This window comes from Enoplosus armatus, chromosome 17 (genome assembly GCF_043641665.1).
Source record: "Enoplosus armatus isolate fEnoArm2 chromosome 17, fEnoArm2.hap1, whole genome shotgun sequence".
NCBI lineage: Eukaryota > Metazoa > Chordata > Actinopteri > Centrarchiformes > Enoplosidae > Enoplosus > Enoplosus armatus.
The window spans coordinates 12,917,266-12,931,326 of record NC_092196.1 but is presented as its reverse complement, the minus strand read 5'-3'; the positions used below and the strand labels follow the sequence as shown (position 1 = coordinate 12,931,326).

The 14,061-nt window shown below is 43.7% G+C and overlaps 1 protein-coding gene across 1 annotated transcript in view; it reads left to right on the top strand.

Moving 5' to 3' along the window:
* Positions 1 to 9,563, top strand: part of LOC139300322 (BAH and coiled-coil domain-containing protein 1) — a 56,723-nt gene extending 47,160 nt beyond the window's left edge. The window contains exons 14-28 of the mRNA XM_070923369.1: positions 147 to 261; positions 569 to 803; positions 945 to 1,139; positions 2,050 to 2,223; positions 2,357 to 2,640; positions 2,920 to 3,000; positions 3,501 to 3,630; positions 3,728 to 3,842; positions 4,258 to 4,333; positions 6,518 to 6,626; positions 6,770 to 6,886; positions 6,986 to 7,147; positions 7,557 to 8,794; positions 8,986 to 9,222; positions 9,354 to 9,563. Of these exons, the coding sequence (XP_070779470.1) occupies positions 147 to 261; positions 569 to 803; positions 945 to 1,139; positions 2,050 to 2,223; positions 2,357 to 2,640; positions 2,920 to 3,000; positions 3,501 to 3,630; positions 3,728 to 3,842; positions 4,258 to 4,333; positions 6,518 to 6,626; positions 6,770 to 6,886; positions 6,986 to 7,147; positions 7,557 to 8,794; positions 8,986 to 9,222; positions 9,354 to 9,563 (3,478 nt within the window). The remainder of the gene's footprint in view (positions 1 to 146; positions 262 to 568; positions 804 to 944; positions 1,140 to 2,049; positions 2,224 to 2,356; positions 2,641 to 2,919; positions 3,001 to 3,500; positions 3,631 to 3,727; positions 3,843 to 4,257; positions 4,334 to 6,517; positions 6,627 to 6,769; positions 6,887 to 6,985; positions 7,148 to 7,556; positions 8,795 to 8,985; positions 9,223 to 9,353) is intronic.
* The last annotated feature ends 4,498 nt before the right edge of the window (positions 9,564 to 14,061 follow it).

Below are 14,061 nucleotides of genomic sequence, written 5' to 3'. Positions count from 1 at the left end.
TGTTCATCAGACAGAGAAAGGAGTTATTAGATCCCACAGAGAGGTGACTCAACTCTGTTTTCCCCTGTGATGTCCTACCCCCTCTTTTTCTTTAAACCACCGCCATTCTCCTCTAATGAATGCCTCTCCCTTGTTTTGACTGGCAGGTCGATGGGGGCGGGGCTTGCCCTGTCGCCTGAGGACCTAGGAGGGGGCGGAGACAGCCAGAGAAGGAAGAAGAGGCTGTCCAGTCGAGGCTTTGAGCGACTCAGCAGCACACAGGTCAGGGTCCCCTTGTCCTCCTCCCTTTTGTCCTCTGTGCAACTAGAAATGAAAGAGGCTATCTTTGTTTCTTTGTGTTTGAAATATTCCTTTGTTGCACACTATTTCTAATTAGGTGCTACCCTCAGGAGTCAAATCCTCGGCTCTACATATTAATATCTTTTTCATTGGGGCTTCTACTACGCCTTTTTCTTCTCTGTGTGTGAGCAAACGAGAGCCCTCTTTCTCTGACGTTCTGATGCTTTCACGGCTGCTGTGACCGGGAGTGTAACTGGCTCTCACTCACTCTCTCATCTCTCTGTTGCAGCAGATAAAAGCACAGGGCTGCAGAAAAAGCAGTCTTCACAGCATGCTCAGCTCTAAGCTGGCCGGTGATGTGACTCAGCTCAAACAGAAGGCCCAGGTTAAAAAGAATCTCTCAGGAATGGGCTCCAGGGACAAGGAGGCTTCGCCCTGCAACTCCAACCCCAAGCATAGACACAGAAGCCAGGGCACAAGCAAAGCTGAGTCCAGGCGAGAGTCTGGGGGACAAAGTGACACAGGTAGATTCTGGAAATCACAGTATTGATTGATTCTCCTGCTGTTTTGTTTTAATAAGTACAGTGTTGTGTTGTCAGTTTCACACCGTTGAATCCAACAATTCTTCACCCAAATTTGAACTGTGGTTTTGCAAACGTTCTCAGCAGCCAGTGTGGACAGTGGCCCCCAAGACAGCTGGGCTGGACTGGTGCGCCGTGGACGTAAAAAGGGATCCACCACCCTGTCGCAGGGTTCCTCCCGTCTGAGCCAGCCCAGAGTGAGGGTTCTCCGTGGCCAGAGACAGGGGGCAATGGAGGAGGGAGAGAGCTCCCCTGCAGAGAGTGACTCCTCTGATCAAGGTGAGGCAGTGTTTACTGAGAGCTGGTTATGAGACATGTATAGTGATGGGTGCTGAAACCCTTTCTGTTTGAAGTTTGCATGTTTTCCTGCTGTTGACTTCTGGGTTCTCTCCTTTATTCCCATAAAGACGGACAAGTGAGGTGAACTGGGGGCTTCTAATTGGTCTATCTGTATGATGGAACAGCCACGTGTTAAGGGTGTTTTTGGTTGATGAAAAGACTCCAAGACTACATGAACAAAACAAAGGGCTGCAGTAAATTAAGCACATTTGACCAGTTTCAAGAAATAAATAAAGAAACAACCACTAACAGTATCTATGTCTGACCAGACTATCACTAACACATTCAATCAGGTATCCTCTTAAGACGTGCTATGCTACTTTAAGTCCAGTGTGCCTTTTGTTCATTTGTAAATCAGTTTGGAAGTAATCAGAGTTGAGTAAATAGGTGTTGATGAATGTCTTGTAATGGATGGGGTGTGCGTGGACATTTGACACCTCAGTGATCGGCCTTGTTGGCTGGTCTGGGCTAGATGTGCAGCCACAGCTGTGGACACTTGCCTGTGAGAGGCTTTGACAGCCCTGGAGACTGGCAGACTGGGTCAAAGAGCTGCTTGAGAAAGTGCAGTGACAAACACACACACAAATTCACTCCTACACTCCCTTGCACACTAGCTCTGCTGCATGTGGGTTCACACCAGGAAATACCACGAGGCAAAGCACTTCATACATAATTTCTATGAACAGTCAAACGATTTACTTAAATGCTAATGAAGTGCCTGTGAAATGATGGGGTGTAAGTTAAATAACTTCACTGGTTGGTGATGACTTTAAAACATGGATTTGATAATCCACAAGTTCATAAAACCTTCCCAATACTAGCATGCTGTATTGTTTGCTTTCTCCATTAGAAGATGAAGAAGAGGAAGGCAGTTATGATACCGATGAAGGTCAAGACTACAGAGCCCAACCCCACAGAGACATCACTTTTAGCTCTTCCGTGACAGGTCCGAGTCCCTCATCTGTTGTAAAACTGGAGGCCAATCAGAAAGCGAGGAACAAAAAACAGAGACAGGAGCTTTATGGTAAGACTGTCCTTTGAAACTGATTCATAAGTCAACAAAGCTGCCCCCATCTTCATGGGAAGCATCTGTTTTGTGTTTCTCATCCTGGCTTGTTAGCTTGCTCTAAATCTGTTTCTCTAATTGAACTGCACAGGCTCCCAGAGTCTGTCTGGAGCAGAAGGGGAAGTCAAAGTAAGGAAGAAGCCCCCCTGTAGGCTGGGCCTGGCCACTGCAGTGAAAAACCACCATGACGATCACCGGCCTGAAGGGGTTAGAAGGCCATGTGTGCCCAGGTCTAAGGAGCCTCGGTGGGGAAGCCTCGGGACCAGAGGCAACCGCTACCGGAGGAGCATGGGACTGGCCACCTTCCCGACCACCAGTGAGAGGCTAAAGAGGGCGACCCGCAAGAGCACCATGTTGAGAGGAGCAATCAATAAGGTTAGCAGAGAGTATTGTTATAGACATTTTGAGATACTGAAGTACAAAAGCTGAACACATTGCTTACATTTTCTAGGATAAGGAAATCAATCAATAGCAAAATGAACGATATAGTCTAAAGGCTCTATCTCATTGTACATTTCAAAAGTGGCATTGGGCCATCACAGCCTCCCATAGCATGCATAACAGCAGCCACACATAGGCGCTCTGCATGTACCTCTAAACAGTTGAGGAGATATGTCACACTCATCTTGTCCATCCTCATGTCAATTCTAACAGAGGAGAAGTTGCTGGTCAGTTGGGGCGCCGTCTTCACAGTGTGAGGAGGGCAGCAGGGGACGAAGAAGCAAGGACCAACAGGTACCAGTCACAGTCAATTCAAAAAGCACTCAGTACTCACTCAGGGAAACCAGGCACATGCAAGCCGTCAAACAGAATCCAGTTCTACAAAAATGCCAGCTCTCATATATTCTATTAGCAATTCTGGTGATGTCTTACTGTCCTAGATTTGTCACCCTGAAGACTGTTACTGTAGGACTATTAAAAGTACAGCACATCACACATAGCCCAACCTCCTGCTGAGTAATCTTAGGGGAGGATGGGAGAGGAGATGTGGGAAGGGGGGGTGGCTCACACCTTCTGCTGTGACAAGTAAAAAAGTGTAAGAGTAGAATGGCTGATAAGAGATGGTACAGGCACTGTGAAGACCCCTGCTGTTAATTGCTACTTTAAGTAGCATGCAAAACAATTTCTTCTTTCTTCTATCACACTTTCTATTTTCAAGTTAATTTTTTTATCCGTCCCTGCATCCATTTATTCTTCTGCCCGTCCCTTCTGTTCTGTTTCTGTCCCTTCTACAGCCAAAGGGACGAGCAGTGAGTCGGCTGCTGGAGAGCTTTGCGGCTGACGAGGGCTTTCAGATGGATGGCAGCAGCTTCTCGGAAGAAGAGGAGGACAGCAGTCATTCATATAACAACAAAAGCCCTGAAGGTAAGAGATAACACTGGGTATCTTGCAACAGTGTTTCAAGCAGCAGAAAAAGTGATGTTGAAATATTCATTGGGATATTTGCTTTTTCCTTTTGCAGCTCCTAACTGTGTCCTGACCAAAGAACTCTTAACTGATGGACTGAAGGTGCTGATCTCCAAGGAGGACGAGCTTCTATACGCTGCCAGGGTCCACACTCTGGAGCTCCCAGACATGTAAGCACACGTGCAGTGGTTCAAGTGATCAGTCACAGTGTTTTTAAATACACATATAGACAAGGCAAAACATGGCTAGAAGTGGTGGGAAATCAAATTAATAAATTATCCTGGAAGCTAACACATCCTTCCAGTCATCAACTCATCATAAAAGAAATCATCCAAACAAGGTTTTGCGGAAAGAGTGATTTTGCATGAGAGGAGCAGAAGTTATCCCCAGTATCCAAATGTCAAACCCCACATCGTGCCATACCTAGCTCTGAGTATCAATACGGCTCCTCTGGCTCAGGCAGCAAAAAGATGCTATAACAACAGCAGAGTGGGAGTAGCATATGACATGGGAGCCAGGCAAGCATAATACAAGCATCTGAAAATAGCCTAATTTTTCTCTCTTTCTGCTGTGCTTTTTCTCCAGCTTTAGCATTGTTATCGACGGTGAAAGAGGAAACCGCCCAAGAATCTATTCATTGGAGCAACTGCTACAGGAAGCCGTAAGTTCACCCCGATGCACCAAAACACTCTTGTTACAAGAAAAATCAGCACTTGCTTGGTCGTCTGAGTCACTCAACACTTCTATTCCTCTTAAACATCCCTCTCACCCACTTTGCATTTCTCTGTTGCCTTTCTGTAGCTCTGCCAGTCCCTTCGCTTTCTCTCTTTCAACCTCCCTCTACTGTCCATCTTAACCTCTTAAATCAATATGAACATATGGGAGGCAGGATCTTTGGGTTTATGCGTGTGAGTGTCTGTGAAAGTCCGTTAAACCCAGTTTAGTGTGTTGGTGCAATAATCCCACTAACACCTGGATCCATTCACTTTTTGGAGTTTAAATGGGAGATGACGTGAACTTAACATCCCTACTGCTGCCAAAGTTTGAAGGCTCAGATCTACAAAGATACATGTAGAGTTGTATGAAGAGAAACTAGCTAATGATGTCCCAGAGTGAGTCAAAGCGTAGGGCTATCCAGCTATTATAAGACATATCTATTTCAAAATACAATTGTTCCTGCCTTTAGTTTTTCAGTCACACCTGGGGTGGTTGAGATTTGATTTTTACCTAAACCAAGAGATTGTTTGGATTTGTAATTCTCCCTCAGTTTGATGTTAAGATACAGTTTACCTAAGTCATCCATGTAATGAGACATAATTATATATTGTAGAAACCACAGACACATTCTTGGCTCATATTCATTTGCATTTAGGTAAGATGTGCTTCCTGGTGTGCTTCACATCCAGGATGGAGTTTTAATGTTTACCGCAGCGGGTGACCTTTGTCCCATTTTTTTTTACTGAGAGGATGCTGGTCTCTATGCACTAATAACAGCTGGGTCACCTAAAGCAAAGCCGCCATACCCACATCTTCTCCAACTGTGGAAATAAGTCTTCACTATTGCCAAACAGGGCACAGGAAGTTGTGTTTGCACACAATAGAGTGTCCAGAGATGACGACCCTGAAAGAGTAGAGCAGAGTTTAACTGGCAGGATTGTTCCTTGGATTAATGCCTTTTGCCGTCTTTCTAATAGGGGAAAGGAGAAGCTGACGGCATGATAACATAGCTGGGACCTCAAATAAAGGGTTTTGTGATCATACATAAGTTAAGAAAGATAAAAGCATACATTTTGACTTAAAGTGATGAGGAATTACTAGCCATAACGTTAATGTTTTCAATTAAAGCAGGATAAAATATTAAGTAAATATTGTGAGGGGGGGGTATTTCACCTCGAGAGAAACATGTGTTCAAAGTTAACTGAGATGAATACTCAGACTCAATGACACTAAGAGAAGTCCTGCATGTTATTATTGTTTATATCTCCTTATATCTCATATTGGCCAAGAGGAACCATAGCATTCAACTGTCCACAAGATCAGTGTTCATCAGGTGCCTGTTGTTCTGCAGTGGAAGATCTTGCCCCTCACACATGCAGTAGTCCACTTGTCTCCTCCTTCCCTCATCCATGTCAGCTCACTCGTACTGATGTTAGTTTTCCTACAAAGCCTTCTCACAGTGCCATTTTCAAATTCTCCCAGCACTTCCACACCAAGCACTTCTGGCAACTTAAGTCTTATCTAAACACTCATCAGATAGCAGCTGGTTCTCATTATGCAATACTTCCACTTTCTTGTCTTTAAATTAGTCCAAAAGCCATTTATTTGACTCTGACACCAATAGCCCGATTTTCACCGCGCTCCTTCTCCCTCCCCCATGCACACACACACACACACCCACATCCACACCTCATCAGTCAAAGGGTCCCTCGCCATGGCAACAGTAAATGAAAGCAACCTGAAAGAGCCCCCAGTGAGTGGCGGATGCTGGGGCTGCCTGCATTGTTGGAGGGAGGATCTGGCAACCTGCAATCACAAGCCCTCTATTCAGGCCCTCTTTAGTATTACTCAGCAAGTCAGGATTTACTGCATCATGGCTTCCGTTCTTTTCAGCCCTGACTGGCACATTGGCATGAGATAAGTGCCGCTTGGAAACGTGGCACAGTGGCTGCCCATGCACAATGCTCCATGGCTCTCACACTGTTTGTATGTGTTTGTCTGTGTGTGTGTGTGTGTGTGTGTGTGTGTGTGTGTGTGTGTGTGTGTGTGAGTGAGTGTGTGTATGCATGCATGTCTGTGTGTGTCCAGGCTGTAATGAATCTTAATTATGTTTTGGTCTGGCCTTCAGGTCCTGGATATGCGTCCAGAGTCGGAGACTATGCTTAGTGAAGGAACCAGAGTGTGTGCTTACTGGAGCGAACGCTCACGCTGCTTATACCCTGGCTATGTTCGCAGAGGTGAGACATCAGCTTTCTCTATCTCTGTTTTCTTGTGTGTCCTCTGTATCTTCAACTATGTATTTAATTGTATGTATATACAATCACTTTTTAGCATAACATTTTCCTGCGCACCTGACAAAGTTAATTTTTGTCTCTTGCAGGTGGTTCATCTGATGAAAGGAAGCAAGGAGGAGTGATGGTAGAGTTTGATGATGGAGACCGAGGGAAGATTTCTCTCCCAAACATCCGCCTCCTTCCCCCAGGATACCAGATTCACTGTGGGTGTCTCCTCTCTGTTTAACTGGGAATTTTAACCTTTCATGTTGCAGTTTATTATCTAAGTAAATGCTAATAATCTTCTACCCCTTGCCCTTCAGGTGGGGAGTCATCTCCTGCCCTGGTGGTACCCGGTGGTACAACAGGAAAGAGAAGTTCTAGTCTGGAGCAGGCCCCCATCAGTGATAGACCTTCTGACAGACTCAACACTATCAATACTATAATCAACAGCCAAACTCTAACTGTTCACAAAAGAAGACCAGGTAAGAATTAACCCCTGAAACTCTTAATTTCACCTTAAATGACCTAGAAGCTTTATTTTTTATATTAGTAAAATGTCCCGTGTAACGGTATCACACATATTATATATTTGTCTGCTTGTTCCAACAAATCATTTAAGCTATAACGCTTACACTGAAATATTTAAACCAAAATGCTGCACTGACATTTTAGTTTTCTTTCAAGACCATGGGTTCTTGACTCGAATTCAAAATACATTTCTGTGGGGTTGCTCAGCTATGCAATCCAACACAACTGCCATGCAAAAGATCGGCAGAAGCTTTACAATAACAAAGGTTATTGTGGAGGTATTGTGTTGGAGTATGTACAAAGACACAGACATGTTTCATCATTTGCGATCTATTGCTAAAACATATATTTTCTTCATTCTAGGGAGACCAAAGGGTTCTGGGAAAAAACAAAAGCAGCAGCAGCAGGCTGAGAATGCCAATAAAAATCCTTCACCTTTCCTGGGTTGGCCTGCCTTGGCCAACACCAGGAAGAGGACGTCCGACAACCTTTTTCAGCTCAATGGGGCACCGAGGAAGGCCTTGAGAGGGAATGAGGATGACCTGTTCCCCTTGCCTCAGACCCAGCCACTGGCCTCTACCCCAGCCAAAGGCCTTTTCAGCAGCAGCTCCTTTGAGGTTGACTCCTTCAGCAGCATTGCAAATGGCTACTCCTCCTTCTGTACTCAGTCTACAAGGCCAAGTCCAAGTTTATCTCTGGGGCCCAGAAGTGGGCTGTATGGCCACAGGCGCAGGCAAGATGAGCTGGTTATGCCAAGGGGCAGGAAGTCTGGTCAAGAGTTCCTGGTCAAGTTAGATCATGAAGGAGTGACCTCCCCCAAAACAAAGAATAGCAAGGCTCTGCTGTTGCGGAGCGGATCTTCCAGTGTGAGTGGTATGCCCAGGACAGAGGCTTACTCTCACCCAGTCCTGCTGGTTAAAGACAACAAAAAGGGCGGTGCCTCCAGGGTAGAACTTCTCGTGAAAGGAAACACACCCCAAAGAAAGCCATCCCAAGCGCTGCGTCTGGGTGAATATGGCGACTTGGGCTTCAGCTACCACAGAGAGTGTCACAGCTCCTACTCTGATCTGGATGATGAAGAGGAAGAGAGGAGGAGGGCTGCACTGGCTGCAGCATCAGGAGGACTAAGGACGGCGGGCCGCTTCCTGTCTCGTCTCTCTGTCTCCTCCTCATCTTCTGGTTCTTCAAGCTCCTCCTCGTCAGGGTCTCTCTCCAGTTCCAGTCTGTGTTCCTCTGACAATGATTCCTCCTACAGCTCAGAGGACGAAGACAGTTCTACACTGATGCTTCAGAGTTGTCTGTCCTCCCACCGGGGGCTCTTGCAGCCCTCCGAACCTTCTACTTCTTCAAGGCCGCACCAGCACTCCTTTGTGGCCAAAGCTGTGGCACTTTCCAATGCCAAAGGAGGGCCCCCTGACCAGGTCTCCAACAGCAAGTCCCTGAAGAGGAAAGAATGCCCCAGCTCCACCTCTAAACCATCTAAAGAGTTCGTCAAGAAACCTAGGATGCTTCCAGATGACACCTCATTTATTCCAAGGCCCAAGATGTCTGCATTCCTTGCAGGACGACAGATGTGGAGGTGGTCAGGAAACCCTACACAGGTGAGAAGAGTCTATCCATGTTTCCAGTGCATACCATCAATGTAGCAAAGATTCGTCCTTCTTTTCTTTCATAATATCAGTTCAGTTAGCTTAGGATACTTCTAAAATACAAAACACTAGAGGTCAAGAGAGGCAATTATAATAATTATCATTACCAAAGAAGATTGGTCAATGTGTCTGGTTTTCCACAGCGGCGAGGTCTAAAGGGCAAGGCGAGGAAGCTTTTCTATAAGGCCATCGTGCGAGGCAGAGACACAGTGAGAGTGGGAGATTGTGCTGTGTTCCTCTCAGCTGGACGCCCTAACCTCCCATACATAGGGCGAATTGAGAACCTCTGGGAATCCTGGACCTCTAGCATGGTGGTCAAAGTCAAGTGGTTCTACCACCCTGAAGAGACCAAGCTAGGGAAGAGGCATCGAGATGGCAAGGTGAGCTGTGATGGAGGTCACAATTTTGTGGAGGTTGTCATTTGTAGCATATGGAACTCATGTGACATTACTTTTTCTATGTTGGTTCATAAATATAATGATGCAACTAACCCTGTCTTTTCCCTATCCAGCATGCCCTGTACCAGTCATGTCATGAGGATGAGAATGACGTCCAGACAATCTCTCATAAGTGTCAGGTGGTGAGCAGGGAGGAGTATGAGTGTCTGACTCGCAATCAGAAGCCGAACAGTACCTCCCCAGACCTCTACTACCTGGCTGGGACGTATGACCCCACCACTGGTCAGTTGGTCACTGCTGAAGGAGTTTCCATCCTGTGCTGAACCTCCATGAGGACACTACTGAAGGACTCCTTTGAGGGTTGGATAAAAGTCCATGACTTTACCTACAAGACCCTCCAGCCTTGGAAGACAACAAGTGTTCCTTGGGTATGCCTCAAGGACCCATGGACTAAATGTCAGCACCAAAGCAGGGCTGTCTGAGGTTACACACTGGAGTCTATTGGCATCTAAACTTTGTGGAAGTGAAGGGGATGTCCATAACTGGTTGATCCTTTCAAGAAGAATAGTGGAAAGTCTGTCAGTCGTCCACCTTTTTAATGGATCCATGTGATTGACAGCTTCATAACTGGTTCTAGGACTCATGTTTCCAGCTCCTATCATATGTCACCAAAAGGAGAGCTGAGAGTGCATGTGACTGTGCAAAGTACCATGAGGCTGAATGGTCTCTGCGGACCAATTCTTTAAAGGTAGTCTTACCTTAAGGGAATGGAAACATAAGTGAGGCATGGGGCTCTCCCTAGACCTCTTCATTCCAGGGAAGTTGAAAACATGTATAGGATGTAAAGTTTATGTCTGTAAATATTTTGAATTTTTCCCAATCAAGCCATACACTTCAGTACCTCTCGCCTGTCTTAACTGTTCAGGTGTACATTGTACAGTTCAATTATTGTATTGTTGTCTGTTGTCTATATGTACATAAAAGCTATTTTATATAGGAGTTTATTGTATATATGAGATGTATCTTTCCATGTTTGCGATTGATTTATTTTTATATGGGTGTAGAATACATTACGTTGTTTTACCTTTGCTTTGGGAAGTCAAGATTGGAGATGTTAGTGTTGCACTGCATACGCCCTGCTGAGACAGACAGAGCACAAAGACAGAAGGATTTAGTCTATAACAGGACAAGACTCACTTTCTGAGAGAGAGGGGTCATCCTGTTTAAAAAATAGGTCAAGTGGCTTTTTGTAAAAGTGTTCTGTTACTTCACATTTTTGTTATCCTATTTTAAAAACACCTTTTTATTTATGTACCTCTCAGTTGGTCATCATCACCAGGCAGATCCCACTGGACTGCAATCACGGGTCAAAAATGATTTAAGATTAATGATATGAGTATACCATTTTGACATAATATTTGTGTGTGATGAGTGTCCTGGCATCACTATAATCATGTCCACACAAATCAATTTAAAACAAGACTGGGTCTTTTAATGAAAATGATTTAAATGTGCATTGCACTCATGAATGCATAGTTCAGCACATTATGACCTACAAAATACCAAAGTGTCTTTAATATTTTTATTTCCTTTATTTAAATTTAACGTATGTCAAGCACCTATCTTGAACTCAAATCAGAAATCACTGGTAACATAAAATACTTCTCCTCCACTATGTGCATATATATTGGCTTTGCATTGTGACAATGGTTTCTTGCACATGTGCCTGCAGTTTTGTTTAGTGCAAACATATGCAGCAGAAGACCACCTGGGAGTGTGACTATGAAGGTCAAGGTACTGACAAAGTAAGACGTTGTGTACTGACAATTTGTTGGAATTAGTCTATTTTAGTTTCATCAGCCATCTGTGTCTATTTTGTACAGTACACGCACATACTCAATGCTAACTGTGAAGGACAATCAGATTCACAAAGCAATGGAGTAGGGTCACTCAATCTGAAAATTACTTAAGTTTATTTAATTTGTGCCAAGTACATTTTGTCTATTTTTGTCTTGTTTGATATGCAATCCTGAGTATTCTTTGTTCACAAAGTTTTATTTTGTTCGCCAACATTTTATTTATTGTCAATGTTGCTGTTTGTTCATGCCAAGAGCGCTTTATGAGAATGTGACATTGTTTTTCTTGGTGTGATGTCGCATTTGCATTTCTTAAATAAAACTGGTCTTGTAGAGGCCATCTAGTGAAAAGAAATAAAGCAACACTGGATTCTTCTCATCCACAAACCTCTGTGAATGAATTCTGTTATTCTGGCTGTGTCCCCTTCATCTTACTGCACCTACCGTTTCCCATCAACACATTCATGTTAAACACAGCATTTTTGCACTGACTTATACTATTTTCAAAACTTTGTTTTATCAGATTGTAAAAACAATTATTTTGCAAAATCCTCAAAGCAGTAAAAACGTTACCACACTCACCAATCATAGTGTGTGTATGTGTGATTTGAATGTGGTGGAGTAAACATTAGAAAGTCACTACTTACTGTCAGTAAAGGACACAAACTTCTGGAATAGACGGATTGAGTAAAGGTTTGTAATGTGATATGGCCTTTGAAAGACAGTATAAAATGATTTTTGTCATCCAAGTGGGACAGACACTAAATTGATACCCAGTCCAAGTGCATTGGTACATTCTTCCACAAATGTCTAAGGTAGATATGTTTGTGTTTTAAAAGGAAGAGAAAAAAAAACAGGAAGTGCAAAAGTTCACCCATTAACACAAATGGAATAACTAGTTTAGGCAGAGCACTTCAGTTGTGCATGTCTTTATGACAAACTTGCACTCATTCGTTTGATCATTTGTGCTGCATTTGCTGCTACTGGTTATGCTGTTTATTCCTACTTATATTACACGGTTAATTTCTCCCTGAACTGTCCCCCAGCCTCCACCTGTTCTAGTTTCTTAATACTAGACATGGTGATGGCAGCTCTTGCCTTGTTTTGCATTATCTATATCACATATCTCATTTATACGTCTGTGTTCTCTGTTATTTCTACCCTTTAGGGAGTTTTAATGTGCTCCCCTTAGAATTTTGAGGCTACTTGGATTCATTTGTAAAGCACCATCAAGCACAAAGGCCCGTTTCTGCCAAATTCTTTTATTTGTTCTGATAAATCCTTTGATGTAAGTGTCTCTGGCTGAACTAAGTTTATGTGAGCTTTGAGTTCCTTAGTAAATAGAGACAGATCTGTCACAGCGTCAAATAAAGCCTACTGGGTTTAGCTGCCAAGCTCTGTAAATATGATGTTGACTGATACAGAGATAGATGTGAATTTTCATGATTCAAGATAAAGTACATTTGCCTATCTTCTTTTGAAATGAATTGGTTCTTTGTTGGTGTATCTGTGGGGTGAGATAGGCCCAAAAGCTAACTAAAACTATCATTTTGTCCCAAGCCCCTGAACAAGTCTGTCAGCATTCACTGTGTTAATGTTTTCAAGATTTGTAAATGTGTAATTTCTGTATTTGTGCTACATTTTTTACAAATAAATCTGTGGTATAGGAAGATTTTTATAGATGATATATGAATAAATACCATAACAAAAAAATTCTTCAAATTTAATGTTTGTTTCTGATAAAAATAAATGTATATATTTTTATATATATATTTATATACATTTTCACAGCTCTTAAATGAAGGATAGGTGTAAAGGGCTCCCTCTAGTGGAACACAAAATATACTACATCACACAAAATAAGCTTGCAGACTGAAAACACCTTCTTTTCTATTTTTGACTGTAGAATTATGTTTTTTATGTTTTTAGTCTACAATAATGCACAAAATGCCAGCAGCAATATGAACCCTTCTCCATTCAGTGCCTGGAGCAGCAGGTATATTCCTTTATCCTAACACACCATCCGTACCCTACAGCATCTGTACATTTGCATACATGCTCATCAGCTTTGACAACGCCAATCTCTGTAACCTGAATCAGTGAAATAACCACTGGCTAGGCCTGAAGGAGACACAATATGGGTCAGTGACCTTTCTCTGCTGGCCCAGGGGTCTATTTGTCCAGCATGGAGCCCGAGCGCCGCCACCCCTCCCCCTAATGCCCAGACAGGGGCTAATGGGCACATCAGTCATCTCCAACAGCGGCCCAGTGAACACAAACAGCTCTGTTTACCACCACAACCTTTTGTGTTGACTATGGCCACTGCTCCGTGTCTGAGCCATGGCCCTTCCTGCTTCAGCAGCATGGGGGTAGGAGGGACTCCTCATCACTGGAGCTGAATAAAGGGTTAAAAGTGGGTGTGTGGGGGTGTAAAGGTTATTATCATGTTTTGAGAGGGTTTTGCTTCATTACTCCTCTGTGCTTGGAAAAACACAGTCAAGATAAGATTCATCAGGGATCTAATAAGGGCAATTTAGGTTGTACTTTAGATATTTTTGACAAATTAAACACTCTGAATTAAGCCAGCCAAACATGCTGTATCTGTGGGAAAGACAAGGTCACTAAAACAGGTCAATGCACCAAAGCAGTCTATTGCTTTCCTCATTTGGACCACATTTTAAAGTCTATAACCTGGATTCTGTAACCTCTCACTCGATGGACTGGTCTGCCTGCCTTCCTTTTCAGTGCCTGTCTGGTTCAGCTCGCTCAGCAGACTGTGTTGCTCAGTGTCAACAGGAGGAATGCTTTCCTGCACAAATATCTACACCTCATAAATGTCTCGCCCTCTGCTTGACCCTGTCTGGCCTCTGACTGTGAGGGGGTTGAACAGGGGACAGAAAGCCTGGTGTGTGTGTGTGTGTGTGTGTGTGTGTGTGTGTATAGCAGTAGGGTTGAGGTGAGGTCT